The sequence below is a fragment of the Macrobrachium rosenbergii genome, chromosome 25 (genome assembly GCF_040412425.1).
Source record: "Macrobrachium rosenbergii isolate ZJJX-2024 chromosome 25, ASM4041242v1, whole genome shotgun sequence".
Taxonomy (NCBI): domain Eukaryota; kingdom Metazoa; phylum Arthropoda; class Malacostraca; order Decapoda; family Palaemonidae; genus Macrobrachium; species Macrobrachium rosenbergii.
This window is the reverse complement of record NC_089765.1, coordinates 36,290,816-36,306,825: the sequence shown is the minus strand read 5'-3', so window position 1 is coordinate 36,306,825 and position 16,010 is coordinate 36,290,816. Positions and strand designations below refer to the sequence as shown.

The 16,010-nt window shown below is 37.9% G+C and overlaps 1 protein-coding gene across 14 annotated transcripts in view; it reads left to right on the top strand.

The window, feature by feature from the left end:
* POSH (Plenty of SH3s) overlaps positions 1-14,221 on the top strand; it is a 235,756-nt gene extending 221,535 nt beyond the window's left edge. For all 14 annotated transcript variants that reach the window (XM_067127349.1, XM_067127346.1, XM_067127343.1 and 11 more), the window contains 2 exons: positions 6,857-7,006; positions 12,424-14,221. In XM_067127349.1, coding sequence (XP_066983450.1) covers positions 6,857-7,006; positions 12,424-12,592 — 319 coding nt within the window. In that variant the 3' untranslated portion in view covers positions 12,593-14,221. The remainder of the gene's footprint in view (positions 1-6,856; positions 7,007-12,423) is intronic.
* Positions 14,222-16,010: the final 1,789 nt, after the last annotated feature.

The window sequence follows — 16,010 nt, the reverse complement described above, 5'->3', positions numbered from 1 at the left end:
TTACTTTATTTTCATGTCATTTTCATGAGTAAATGCATTTTTTGTGATAAAACTATTAAAATACTCTGGTACCCAGGTAGTGCTTGAGTTATGATAATTTGCCTTACAATAATTCGATGGGGTAAGCAGTTAATACCAATACAACAATATTTATAAAATATTTTTAAATTTCCCGTGGTCTTAGGCAGCAGCGTACAATCAGGCAGCGAGAGAGACCAAATTACAATAGACCACCTCCTTTTCCTCCATCTCTTTATCCCATCTTCTAGTTAAGAGGGTAAAAGAGAATGATAAAAGTATTGTTAGTAACATTATACTCTTGCGTAAATGTCTACAGCCATAAACAACCGAACAAGAAACTGTTGTTTTGCTTATAACCAAATCAGATAACAACAGCCATTTTGCTTGTATTTCAACCATCGTACGGTAATAAACAGTTACCGTAGTTATAGTACAAATGAAGTTAAGTAGAATAGGACTGATATATTATTACATTATACCCATATTTGGTATGGATAAAAGATCAACAAGGAAATATACTGCTAAATTTAAACTGCAAGTTGTAGCTGAAGCTGAGAAAACAATGCTCAAGCTGCTAATGACTATAAATTATCGTGCATCGGCAGCATGGATGAAACTCGACCATAATTAAAATTGGAGAGGAAGTATTTTAATCAAAACTAATGGGCATGAAAGAACACATATTACTGCTATTTTTACGCCAATAAACGATAAATATGTAAAGCTCGTATTATGATGAAATCCAGTGAAAATAGCGAATGGAATCTTGAGTTATATTTTGACTTAAAAACACCTGCCCAATCATCTACTAAGAAAACTCCTCAGCAATAGCCCTTTCAGCTCCACTCTTCTAGACTAGGAAGAGGAGCCAGGGGTAGGGCCAGGGGAGGTAAACGGTAGAGTAGGCGCCCCTTCCTACTCTTTGCCGCTAGTGGGAGGATGCGTGGCGAGCCATTGGGCTACATGGCAGAGTTTCGAAACAGAATCTTGGGTAGTATATGTTCTATGGGTGTGATATCTACTACCCTTTGATATCACTCTCCCTCTCTCTCTGAGCAGGCCCTCCATCACTTGTCGCATGCCAAGGACTCTCCGAAGTTTCTAGCTCTCCAGGAGGAAGTGAGGAAAATGATGGAGAAAGGAGTGATGGAAGTAGTCAAGCATCCTTTTCCAGGATTCTACAGTCGGGTTTTCCTAGTCCCCAAGGCGACAGGCGATTGGAGACCAATGATAGACCTTTCGACCCTGAACCTGTTCATCAGGAAGACCCGATTCATGATGGAGACTCCTCATACAGCCCTGTCACCTGTCAGAAGCAATGATTTTATGCTTAAGATAGATCTGAAGGATGCTTACTTCCAGATTCCGATCCATTGCTCTTCCCAAAAGTTTCTCGACTTCAGCCTGGGAGAGAGAGTGTCCATAGCCTTCAAATTTGTCCCAGAATTCGTAGCTAAGACTCAAAATCCTTTGGGTCATGATGACAGATTTGAATCCTTTTCCATCCCTTCTTTAGAAGATTTTGTTGACAACCCAGACGAATCGCTCTTATGTCCTGTCAGGGCGCTGTGTGGTTACCTAAAAAGGGCTTGCTACCTCAGGCCAGGATGTCGAGGACTTTTTGTAAGCACAGGCTGGATCAAGAAAGAAGTGTCCAAGAATACTATCTCCTTCTGTCTCTGTGAGGTTATTAGACGTGCTTATAGCTCTTCTACAACCTTGCATTGTAACACAGTGGATGCAAAATTAGAGGTTTAGGTCCTTCATTAGCTTTTAAGAACTTATCTGTTCGTAGGATTTTGAAGGCTGGTACTTGGCTTCGTCAGACCACCTTCACATCCTTCTGTCTTCGGTACGTTGCCCACAGGTCCTTGGACACTGCTTCCTTGGGTCTGGTGGTAGCTGTTCAGCAGGTTGTGTAGCTCATCCAGTGCTCCTAGCGGGACAGTTTGTATCTTACCTAAGATGATGCTATGAAAGTGAGAGTGAATGAGATGACTGGTCTTTTTTCCTTTCCCTTCTCCCCTTCTTCTCTACCCACGGGCAGTAGGAAGATTGATCCGTCATGAGCTGGAAGTGGTTAGATACAGGTTAGTGAGTGGTCATTCTGTTTGAGAAAATTTATTTGTACATGAATATTTCCTTGCAGAAGCAAGTCCTTCCTCTGTCTGACAAGGGGAGAGAGGAACGATAACAAACAAATTGGTGGCTAACGTAGGGTTGTTGTTTTAACAGATATAGCTCTTTAACTTCCATATACAGTGTTCCTCCACATTGTGTATATAGCCCAGTAGTTTGACTGTTTGGTAAACTGTTTTATCTGACAAGTCAGAGACATACATCTCCTTCCTCTTCTTTAGCATAACCAGGAAATGAGACCAGTTATGCTGAACCTCCAGTCAGTTCAAGACTTTCCTTTCATCCCACCAAAGGTGAGTTTATCCTCATGTTAAGACCTAGGTTTGTTCCACATATGAACAAATGACAAATTTTTAATTAATTTGTATTTTTCATAGCTAACAAACCTACGGTCTTAACGTACATGGCCCACCTCTTGCCACCTCTCAAAGTTTTTCCCTGGGCTGGAAGAAACTGATGTGTCACAACGCTCTTGTGTGAAGCAAGGTCGGCAGATGACTCCTCTCTCATCTGATTGGCCAAACCCCATTGCCACCAATACCTTGTTCTACAGTTTAATATGTATTTTTACCAGTTTCTAGGTGGTGCTAGATTTTATCCTTATGATGTTAAGACCATAGGTTGTTAGCTATGAAAAATACAAATTAATTCAAAATTTGTCATATTAATTTCCTTTAAATGGGAATGGTATAGCTCAGCTACCAGGATGGTGAGTACCAGCATAATATCCGTTAATGAGTGACTGAAAAGCTGTCACCAAGGCACATCATCTGTGCTTGGAATGGTGGTGTCTCTGTGTCCCTGTCCATGGCGAATAGTTGCCAGGTACCACTTGCTGAATACTGCCATATGCCTTTTGTCTAAAACATTAAGGGAACTGATGCAGTACTTTGTAGCCTGTTTTTACCTGTCCAGGGATTTGCAGTTTTATGTGGAGTATATTGCTTTATTGTATATATAGCTGCTATGCTTATTTAATGTGTGTACCTGTTTCATCTGGACTCAGACCAGGGTCATTCTGGTCATTTTAATGGTAAAACCCACTACAGTATTTGCATACTAGTAGTAACCAAGTCATTTTATGTCCGTACTCTGTTGGCATCTTAGGTCTCATTATAATTCATTGCCACTTTCACTAGACTCATGAGTGACAAACAGAAAAGTTACCGCAGAAGATTGAGGAAACCCATTACGGTCAAAATGGTAAAACTGCGAAACTGACAGAAATAACATTTTTGTAAATGCAACTGAAAGGACCAATCACTGAAGAGTTAACTAGAATACATGAAATTATGATGAATAAAAAGATGTGGCAATTATAGAAAAAGAGTGATACAAAGGAAATAGGGTGCCCTTTGTGTGACAGAGAGAAATCAGACTGCTAAAACAACAGGTTTTGATATGGGGAAAAACCTGTTTTTGGTAGCCACTGTTCATCAAAGGAATTTCTCTTAAGTTCCTGCCAAGGGCTCCATAAGAAAGGCCAGCCATTGACAAGAATTTTCCCATAGCTTGTCTTGGTCAGAGTAATGCCTTTGATATACTGTTGGAGTATAAATAGACTGATTCTTTTTCCTGTCTTTAGCAATTGCTTAGTATTTCCTATTCACCATGTAACAGATTTTGCAACAATGCACAGTTCAGTCATTTTCACCACTACTCACCATGTCTGTAAAAGAAAAATACCCACCAAAAATTCCCATGCTTTTTCCTCAGGAAAGGACATGTTTGATCTCAGGACAATATTGTTTGGGGAACACTGCCTCTGATGACCACCCTGTAAACTCAGAATACTTCAGAGGAAACATTTGCAAAGATAGGCATCGATGTGCTCACCTTCTGAATGTCACAGGGCTTAGGAGAGCTGGTGGAGATCCACCTTTTGAATCAGGGACACTAGGAATTCAAAGACCATGCAGGGAGAGTGACTTGCTTGTGATAAGCTGTAAGAAAAGAGGACTTATCTGAGACATTAGCTGTGACATGTAGATTAAACCTGGAGTGATTGGACTTTGCATAATGTCTTATCTGAAATACAGTGTTCCCATAGAAGTAGAGATTGCTCTTCAAATGGTCCTCATTTAGCCAGGAAAGACAGGCCAAGGGACAGCAGTAAGTGTCCGAGGCTGATAGGGCTGAGTTCACTGATCAGGGCTCTGGATGCCAGGGCTCTCTAGAACACTGCCCTTGATGCCAATGCATTATAGTTGCAATGGGACCATTAAATTGAGGAGATGACAGAAGTGGAAAAACCTTATTCAGGGATCAGTTAATGGTTTCAGCTGAAATTCCAGCCAGGCTCTCACAGTATAGGAAATCCAATCACACTTTCCATGCAGACTAGTATTGTCAAATAGATGAGGTTTGTAGTTTTTTCACCAGGTACCAAGTAATGTTTTAGATAAATAATCTTCTTGGTAGATCAGGTTAGGAAACCCACATGTGAAGAAAGGACTCCTCATAGATGACTCCACATGTGATGGTTGCAGCTTAGAAAGGACTCCTCATAGACAGTTTTCCTTCCTTCTGTCTGGGATAGAACAGCAGATGGAGATGGCAGTGGGATTGATTTTGTTTTCCTGTTGTTGCAGCAGAATGAATCAGTGACTGTTGGGGCAATTTTGGGACTTCTAGGTAGGCAGTTCTGTTGAAAGTTAATAGTTTGAATAAAACCTTTAAAGTCTGGGACAATGGAGGAAAGAGGTAGATTGTCCTCCATCTGTTCTAGTCCTTTAGAAATATATCTCTTGCTGTTGCTGGAATTTCCAGGTTTGGAAACACACTGGAAACTGATAGTCCTCTTGTGTACAAACAGGTCTACTCCAGATGTGGAAACATCCTTGTAATCACTTGAAAGGAGGGTTTGCCCAACATTTACTTGGTTGAAGCTGCTGTCTGCCTTGACAGGAAGTCTGCTGTTACATTGAACAAACCTGCAAGATGGATTGGTGACAGTTGCCACATCCTTGTCTGAGCCATCTGTAGGAAAGGCAGCATGAGTGCATTGAGGGGGCTGAGCAGGAGCTGAGCTTCTTGAACACATCATTGATGTCGTATTGTCAAGGACGACAAAGTGTATATTTTCTCTGGAGGCTTCAGTTTTTTGACAGAAAGAAAGATGGTCATCCATTCCAGGAAACTGATGTGACATGTCCCTAAAATCTTCCAGCTACCTCATGAAACTCCCAATGGCCTCCTCAGTGTCAAGGCATGTGTGTGTGTGTGTATAACTGCCTGCATGGGCAAGGGAATCATGGCTACCTGGTTGGCACAAAAGCATGCTTCTGAATCCTTGGCTAGAGTATTACTTGTCCTTGCATAAGGTTCTTTGGTTCCTGTTGTCTCCTCAGTTCAGTGGTCGGTCCCAGCACTACCACAATCCCTATGCTGCAAAAGGTGGTCTTTTCGACCATATTGGTGTCAGGAGCTCAGATCAACAAATTCAAGCTCTTTTAGAGGCGACAGTGCTTTGTCATCCGTATACCTAGCCGTCACTTGCTATTGTTCCATGGCTTTTATTCCTGGCTATGAATGAGAACCTATTGAAGGGAAAATCCACTATTTTTCAGTGGGAGCTCAGGATTACAGATAAGCCATTATGTCCAGTCCAGTCAGGTCACTCCTGGTTTATCTAGCCAAATGACTGCAACCCATTTGCTCCAAAAGATAGCCTTTTCAACCATCTTGAAGGGAAAATCCATTTTTTGGTGGGAGCTTAGGATTACAGATGAGACATTATGCCCGTCAGGTCAGGTTACTCCAGGTTCTTCTAGCTGTCATGGTAAACATCCCAGATGGTATTCTTTTCTTACCCTACCACTAATAAGCCATTCTCATTGCAAGAACCAAGAATGATCATAAGGTCCCTTATTAAAAAGGTAGACCTCCCATTTTTCCTAAGTTGCACAACATCCAGAACATAGGCACCTCATTGGTTTTCTTTGGAAATGTTTGTTCAGGGAAGTTTCCAAGTTTTCAAGGTGGTCATCAGAGACAAGTGTTGCCGAAACAGTACTGTCCTGAGAATGTGGTTTAACTGCACTGTGTGCCAGTAGGTGGTATGGTAAATCCCAGCCCCATAGGCGCTCTAGCAGAAAGTGAGGGGTCTCCAGTGCTGTGGTACTTCTGAGATATTCCATAATAAAAAGGCTGGGAAATATTTGGTGGATGTTTTCTTTATGAGACCTGGTAAGAAGTGGTGGTGATTGGAAAATCTGTGTGACTATTGCCACATCTATAGGAGGAGAGTGAATGGTATTTAATGGATATTCACTGTAAGGCAGGATAAAGAATCTTCTGCCTTGAGTCCATTTATACTCCATCATTTTACCAACAATGGCACTATTCCTGCTTAAACCAGCTGTGAGAAAATTCTTTATATAAGTCACCCTGTCTTATGGAGCCCCATACTGGGACCATAAGGGTAACTCCTCAGAACTCACAGCAGCCACCAAAAATAGATTATTCACACACACACATATACATATACACAGTACTGTATATAGTATGCTTATATGTAGTTTTTTTTTGTACTATATACTACAGAAATTCACTCAGCCTCTTTTCTTTTTTTTGTTAACCTTTACCTATTCTTAACAGAGTATTGACTTTTAGGTAAATATGTTGTTTACATTTTTATATGTAGATATTTAGTTTCATTGGTTGTACTGTAATTTTTATTTTATTTCCATTTAAGGGCTGGCAGCAATCCAGATACAAGTGGAGTGGGCATTACGCATCCTCCACCACTCTCATCTACTCCTCCCGCTTCTATCCAGACTACAGGTGATACTTCAAATGATACTCCGCGTCGCACAAAGCAGCCAGCACCACTTGTTCGTGAAAGGTAGGAAATACTTTTGCTATCTGAGCTTATTTAGTAGATAAAAATTCAGAGGTCCATATCTGAGCGTATTTAGTAGATAAAAATTCAGAGGTCACACCAATTATTACTATATCAAACATAAATCATCCCACAAATTATTATGACATAGTTTTAGTCCATCATATTGAAAAAAAATGACATGAAGAATGTGCTGGGATTATCAACAGTGCGGGTGGTGGTGAGTAAAAAGATCCAGGGGAGACAGATTCATTTTTCAAAGGATCCTAAGTAGTTTGCAGAAAAAATTGAAGTCTTTTGAAACATTCATGAAACTCTCTGAAAAATGTTTTTCCATCAGAAATACTGTGGAATGGGTGAATGGAGAGCATATTAAAGTTAGATTCAACCCACAATAGGGCCATGACAGTCAATACAGAAAGAAAGTCATGCAAAGTTTGCATTATCCCTTCTGGGAGTGGAACAGTATCCTGTCTAACCTTGGTCACCCCTCATAACCCAATGCTTGTCTGAAGAGCAAGAGGTACATTAAAAATAAAATATATTTTATGTGAGTGCCCAGATTTCATTGGACAATGAATGACATAAATCTAAAATCTTTCAAAATATGTTGGTCAAATTTTCAATTTCAGCCGTGCAATTTTAGTGTTTAGAAAACTGATAGATAGATATAATTTTTTTAATTTTTTAAAGAACATACCCTTGGGCCACCTTATGAGAGTTCAGAATTTTAGTTTGATGGACTGGGTGCACTATTCTTGTAACTATGGTCTGTTTGGATACTATTCGGAAATATCTTGAATTGGCAGTACACTGATGAATTTATAGATAGACTTTTAGTTTAATTTCCATTAAAGTTATGAAATTATAATGAAGGTGAAAAATTTAATGCAAAATTAAGTTTTATTTGGTATGCATTAGGTATAAAGGTTTAGCCCTCAAAATCCTTATCAGAACACAGCTACATGGTAAATTAGCTAACGACAGTGGAGAAACTTAGGTCAACCTATGAAATGGAACTCATTGTTAAAGTAAGAAATTTCTTTGATATAAAGTTTACGCTGTTCAGGATTTATACCCAGTGTTTCAGTTTCCATGTGGTAAAGCATGACATAAATCATGTGTCAGCATCAGTATGATTATAATCATATAACAGCATGTGTGTGTAAAAGCTTTAAAATGCAGTAACTAAAAACATAAGTTATTGACCTTTAAAATCTATCTCTTCTGTTATTTTATACCCATTTTTATTAATATTGCATGGACAGAATTGGATGTCAGCTAGTTATAACCTAAAAAAAATTACTGGAATGCCCCTGCTTCATTATTCATCTATTGGTATTGCTGGAAACACTAATTCTACTTGGATATGGTACAGGCCCGATCTTTGTCTTAAAGACTTATTGGCAGTCTTTCTAGTAAAAATACTCCTCACAGACAAGCTGTCAGTAGTAGCATTTTTCCAGGCAAATAAAATTCTGTCATTTAAATAAATAGAAGCACTCTCCCAAATGTTCTTCCGTATTAGGCATGACTACCAGTATCTCTTGTGCCTTTTGCATGTAACTGCAAGAGGGAGTTCCTTGACATCAGGCTGTTTCATTGGTTTTCATGCCTTTTATGGGAGCATCTTCACGTGTGGTTGGAAGTTAGTGGTCACTCTTTTGCTACTAACACTAACGTAAACTGTGGAAGACAGTAGGGAGAGTGTGGGTTGATGATGATTACAATTTGACAAAGTTCATGTCCAGGAAGTATAAATCTGCAGATACAGTTTGCTTTTGTGTTGCCTGCTAGTTCAGTTCTCATATTAATCTACTTATACAGTACTACAAAACCTCTGAGGCCTCCTTTTACGTGAGAATCCATCATGGTACTCTTCATTTATCTTTTCAGATCAGTTTACATAAATAGAACATTTGTGAGGAAATCCATCAAGTACTGTACCTTGTGTAAATTTATTTTGTGTTTCTTATGCAGATGCTGTTTCTGAGATTATTATCTTATATAATGTGGAGAGCTCATTGCTGGCCATCATGTGTGTGTGTGCGTGTAGTGAAGCTGGTGATTGTTAAACACATCATAGAGAAGCAGAAATGACCAGTCGGGATAGTTAAAAGTATTATATATAATGCCTTCAAATTATTGCTAAGTAGTGACATACTAGGTATAAGGAAGTACAACCTTTAATGTTTTCTGTGCCACAGTTTGCAGATATCTACTTGTATAGGGCTCATTTAAATTTTTAACTGTTATAAAACTGGCCATAAGTTTACTGTACTTGAAATGTTATGCTTTGTATTTGAGAAGGAACACAGACTGTCAAAAAACTTTTACCTTGTTATACAATATACCAACCAGTGTTTTAGATTATAATTCTCTCCGACTCCAGTATAATGAACATGTCTAATGGCAGAAGATGGAGAATTGATATTTGGTGTATGTTCTCAGGATTTCCTAGGTACCTTATTGGTAATTTATAGGTAAATGTTTTGAGTAGTTTACCATTTTTATCTTAAGCTGTTAAGCATGGGCTGATATATGGTGTCAATGACTTGTTATATTGTAAAGAATTTAGACCAAGAGCCTATTCAGTTTTGTGAAGGGCAAGCACATGAGAATGTATTTGAAGAAGCATATGTGATGCCACATATGCTTATTCAAAGCAAGCAAGTATTATAGAACAAGCTTGAAGGGCCAGTGATTGGGAAATGAAGCTTCCACAGACTATGTGAAAAGGAAGAAAATGAAGATAAAATAATATACATACACACAATAACAATATAAGACAAAAAAAAACTAAGGCAATGGTGCAGTGCTTTTTAAAGTACCATTAAGCCTTATAAACTTCTGAACACCAGTAATCCTACCAGGAGCACCATTCTCTCATTTTACAGTCAAGCTCTTTTTTACTAGTGTATGGTGTGGCACTTCAACATTAAAATAAGTTCACTTTAGATCATACGTTAAAGCAGGTTAAACTCATAGTAAGGTTATGGCTGTCATTGTAGCATAAAGCCCACATGGTACCTCTTAAGAGTTGCTGTTGATAATTAGGTTTTGTTGGCTTGATCCTGATTGTAAGGGTTATATTTGTGAGAGAGATGATTATCTTGAGACTGGTTTCTCTTTCTCATGGCTTCAGAATGCAGTGACTTGGACTTTTAAAACTCTCAGTCTCTGAAACTTGGGCTGAGGCCGTCTTGAGGCTGCAATGCATGTATTTTAAGACAACAAAACTTTGATAAATGAGAACCTTGGGCCCCTGGCAGGGTACATTTGTGAAATGTTTACAGGAGATTAGAAAGCAGACTTCATAGCTAAGGAAGCAGTCAGCACCACCATTGGAAATAACATTCCTTTCCTTATGAAAGATTTGTATCAAGTTGAAAGATGTGTATCCAGTAATTCCGTGCTTGGAAAAATTTTTTTGGAGCTGTAAAATCAAAAAGAGAAAGAAATCAAATTTCACATATCCTTAGAAATACCTAGATATGAAAAGATCAAGAGAATTGGTGCTTTGCTGACTAAGGTTGGCACAGGCTAGTGTACAGTTTTCTGTTATAGGCCCTCAGCATTCTTGTAAAGACTGTTTGGTGCCTCAGACAGCTGGACATTTTATGATTGACTGTCGAAATTTAGTGTGAACAAGACAGTTTTTTTCCTACAATGTTAGTGCCAAGTTTTACTGAAGAAAACTCAGTGCATAATTTCTTAAAAATTGTAAGAACTTTGATGTGAATCCATTGTCATTTGATATGGATTCACATTTATGGATTTTTGTTTACACATTTTGGCTAATTTGTTTTAGTCAGCGTATATTAATTTAATTTTGTGGCATCAACGACCTCTGGAGTTGTTGCCAGAATGCTGTCAATAAGATTGACTTGTATGGAGTTGCTACAGATGCATTTATTGACACCTATCACTGTCACACTGAAGTAATAAGGATTCATTTTCCTGGTAGTATACATGTGAATCCAAATCCCATGACATGTTAAAATTACTGAATTTGTATCTGGGTTCAAATGCTAAAATACAGCTAGAAAAGGATTCTCCAACCATTTGGGGAAGGTCAGTCTTCTCTTAATTGTGGATAGCCAATTCTCACAGACTTTTGTGGGCTTGTATTCTAGATAGTACTGTATAACAGGTTCCTGCTAAGCTTGATTTTAAACCTTGATGAGTTCTGCTGTAGTGGTAATGAAGCTCAGCATGTGTGTCTTGGGCAGCTGGTATTGAAACCTGGAGTGAGTTATTACGGAAGTGGACTTAATGTTTTGTTCATTTTCCTTAAGATTAAATGCAAACCTCCTGTTATACTAATGGGTATCCTTTCAGCCAGCTTATGAAACAGTCAGGCCACCTACTGTGGTAAACAGTTTCTCCTTCCCCAGTGTTATAATGAAATAACCATATTGTGTAAAGTAATGGAAATCTGTATTTATTCTCAAAAAAGATGATGAATAGGTGATAAAATTGAGTGATAATTACAGATATCTTCTCCCGGTGGTTGTTTCTCCATGTATAAAAGAGAAAATAAGCAGCACCCTTCTTTCTGGGTGATATTCTGTATCCTAGAATTGTTAGGGCTGCCATTAGAGATGTCCTTGTCTTAATAGAAATTGCATTGTACCATATGAGAAAAAAATTGCAAATATTGGTTCTTCACTTGGTTATTTAGGTTTGACTGTACTGAATCTGTAATATCTTTAAAAATATTGCCACTTAGTAATCACTTCAAATTCCTTTTGGTTTAAATCTGTGTAGGATGAGGTGACTGGTTTTTTCAAACCGATAGTAATTACTTGAGTAGTAATGAACTAACAAATTGAACTGTGAGATCCTAGATCCATGAGTAAGTTGACAATGTGACCAACTTAAGTTGCGTCACTTTAAAGTGCTATCCTTATTGTAGATTTTTATAGGCTGCTGTAGGTGAAATGGTTGAGGAATAAAATTTTCCAAGCAATGGGAAGAAGTGAGTGATTAGCAAAACACAAGAACTTAGTGAGTAGCAAAACACAAGAACAGTGATAAGGTGGATATTTGAATGAGTGTTAATGATTGGTTACACTGTTTAGGCATATTTGCCTTAAAAAGAATCTTGATAAAAATTTGCAAGATGAAAAAATTGTCAGTTCCACTGAGAAGTCTTCAACTTCCTTGTTTTCAAAGTTCTTTCTGCTTATAATACCCTATTGGTTTGTCTACCTTTTTGAGTACTAGTGTGTCAGTTTGTATTTCATATAGACAGTTATATCAATAATTTAATTTCAATTTTTGAACATAAGATAAAAATCAGAATTCATTGGTTTTTTGTAGCCCATGAATTTGTTTTTTGTGTGATGAGTTTGTGTATCCTTGTTGGAAGTGCTGAAACAAAACAATGTTGCTTTAAATAATTCTTTCTCACCCAGGTTTCGATGTATAGTTCCCTACCCTCCAAACAGTGAATATGAATTAGAACTTCAGCTTGGAGACATTATTTATGTGCACAAGAAGAGAGAGGATGGTTGGTATAAAGGTACTCTTCAGCGTACTGGGAAGACTGGCCTCTTTCCAGCTAGTTTTGTGGAATCGTGTTAACTTCTTAACTTGTGACCTTAAGTTTGTACTAGGAATGAATCTCATAGTTTTTGGATGAAATTTACAAATAGGTTGTAATGTGAGATTTTATAAGAGCAAATATAGGATGTTTTGAAGATTTTGATACTTTTCTAGTTGCTGTGAGTAGTATTGTTCCAATTACCTGTCTGTCCATTAATGAACCAAATGGCTAGGCTGTAAAAAGTAATTCATATTTACTTAGGTCAACAATCTTGTTTTACATATAAAAATTATACTAATTTTGTTACAAACTGAATCTAGACTTACGTGGGGCTGACTTGAAATCTACTTAGTATTACATAAAATCAGGTGGTCAAGTATTTTATAAGTAATGCTGAAAAGTTTGTTTGCCCAGGTAAATGAACTCTGGGAAATCTTAATATATAAGTTCTTTTGTGATGGCTAAGATAATGCTCGTTTTTTGTGTTGTAAGATAGTTTATCATATTTTTGCTCTGTGACAGTGCTAATAATGTAAAATATTGTTTGTTATGCCGTATATAGTTTTCAAGTGACAAAAATATATCTTTTATTCATGACAAGTACCTTAAATCAGTATAGATATTGAGTCACACTCAGCTTATTTTGTAAAGATGTATAAAATATTTGTACATTATTTTAAAGTATCCCTTATTGCTCTGGTTAATTTTCAGCTTACACACTGCCTAATACTTAATCTGTAAGGAATACTTACACTTAGATACTTGATTTTGATCATTTTACCTCATAGACAATACTGTCAAATTTTTTCTTTGTTTGGTAGATATCAAATTGGAATACCATGGTAATATGGTGAGATAAAAATCCTGGTACCTGGTATTATTAAACACTTGAGGAACGCAATAAAGTTGATAGAGAATGTTTGTAAGTCATGGGCTTTATATTACCCTGTAGCCATATCATTACTGCGCATGACTTAACCAGGAAGAATTGATTGATGGTACAACAAATTAGGAATACATGTGTTAAGAGGTGCAGACAGTGTGTAACATAACTAGGTTCACATAGTTAAGGTCAAGTCATTAGAGGAATTTACTTGCTTGCATTAATAGCAAGTAAATTTATGCTAAGACTATAATAATGAAGTCGTAAAAGTTTAAAAGTATTTTTAGATATAATAACGAGTTACTGTAAATGGGTCATTAGTGTTTGTGCCTATTTCCCTTACCACCCATTGTCTGAATGTAGCTTACAGAAGACCTAGCCAATAGTAAAATCTATCTGAATTTAATGATGAAGTTAATTTGCCAATAGAAAACTAACAATCAGTTTTGGGTTCAGAGCAATTCATATTTATAAATCTTAATTTTATTAAATGGAAACTGTTTTTTATCCTATATACATATAGGCAGCATAGGGTACTTTATATTATAGGTTTTAATTTTTTCTAATTCTAGGAAAATAAGGATTGTTTTTAGTGTTCATGCTATATGCAACAACCAGTTCTATATTTAAATACATTGAAAAGAAGCTCCTGTTGTCTATTTAATATATAAAAATTGGCTGTATTTATTTAAGTTTTCTACATAGTCAGTTTATTTTAGGATCAAAGTCTGAAACACGTGCGTTTCATAACATCAAACATAATAAATAAAAGATGTTCATGACATTATTGTTGTTTATTTTCCATTGATTGTCAAGCATTGGTAGAATGATACCCCAAGGCATTTATGTTTTGTTTATTGACATAAATCTGTTAAGTGTAAGCAGACTTTCTTAGATGGTAGTAATATGTATTGTTTTTTACATTTTTACGTATTTACATTACTTTATCTATACATGTTGCTGTATGTTACATAATTCTTTCTGTTTCAGAACATGAAACAGAGTGTTTTTAGTACAAAGCAATAGCTTTGTACTGGAGAAAATAAAAGGCACTTTTCTTGGCAAAGGTAAATAAGGAAGTTGGTGATTTGTGGAGCAGATGCTCTGTCCATGGGTCTAGGACTGAGAAACAGAAGACTGCTAGTTTTCTGATAAATCTGGCTGCAAACAGATCAATCATGGGAGAACCCCATATATCGAACAATCTGTCCACTACTCGGGGTGTAGGGACTTCTCCATCTTCACTACCTGACCCCGATGACTGAGCTGATCTGCCAGAATGTTCCACCCGCCTGGAACGTATCTGGCTGACAACTTGATGGCTTGGAGAGCTTCCTGCTCATGTATCTGTAATGACAGCTGATGTAGACTACGATAACTATGTTGTTACTCATCAAAACTAGCAAGTGCCCCTTCATACATTCTTTTAATGCTTGCAGTACTAACCATACTGAATGCATTTTCAAGATGCTGATGTACAGATGAGGTGTATCCTCTGTCCACACACATGAAACAGACTCGCCATCAGGTGCACTAAAGGTTCTTTGCAGCATCCCTTTGGCCCCTAGCTGCAACCCCTTTCATTCCTTTTACTGTACCTCCATATATATTATCTTTCTTCCATCTTGCTATCCACCCTCTCCTAACAATTATTTCGTATTGCAACTGCAAGGTTTTCCTTCTGTTACACCTTTCAAACCTGCCTACTCTCAGTTTCCTTTCCAGCGCTGAATGGCCTCATAGGTCCCAGTGCTTGGCCTTTGCCTAAACTCTATATTCCATTCCATTCCATTCCCATCAGGTGCAAGCCAGACCCTTTCTTAAGTGTGTCTGTAAACAGAAGCATTTCCAGAAGGAGGGAGCTCAGTAGAACTCCTTTTTAAGAGTTTCTGTTATCTAGCCACCATGATTGGCCTCTCTGACTTCACTCTCAATGGCCTGAGTTGTGAAGAGGATCTCAAGAGAGTGGATGAGTGTTACATCAGTTGTCACTGGAGTGACCATAGGTGACTCTGCCAATGAGGCGTGAACTTCTCCAACAACAGCAGATGACTGGGGACCACCTGCCAGTCAAGCTACCTCTCTGAGGGCTCTTATTACTGCAAAGTCCAAGAACGTGCCTAGATACTTTATCTGCTGCTTGGGCATAAGACTGAACTTATCCCATTTGATTATATTTTCTACTTAAGACAAAAGGTTAGAAGTTTATTTCTGTCCCAAAGGAGACGTTCCCTGCAGGACAGCAAGATTGACCAATCATCCAGGTATCACAGTAGATGAATACCCTTCAAACGAGCCCAAACTGAGACTGAGACAAAGATGAATACCCAGGCAAGCAACTGAGGATCTGTCACCATTCTGAAGCACAAGGCATTGAATTGGGAAACTGTCTCATTGCAGACAAGGCAGAAATACTTCTCAATTGAGCCTGCAGGACATACTTGTTCAAAGTTGAGAGGATTACAGGTCTCCAATCCCTGGTTGGGTTCTCTATACATAAGAGGTAGCTGTGAAACCATTCAGACTGGTATGCTATGACTTCCACATTGCCTTTCTCTTTCATCACTTCCACC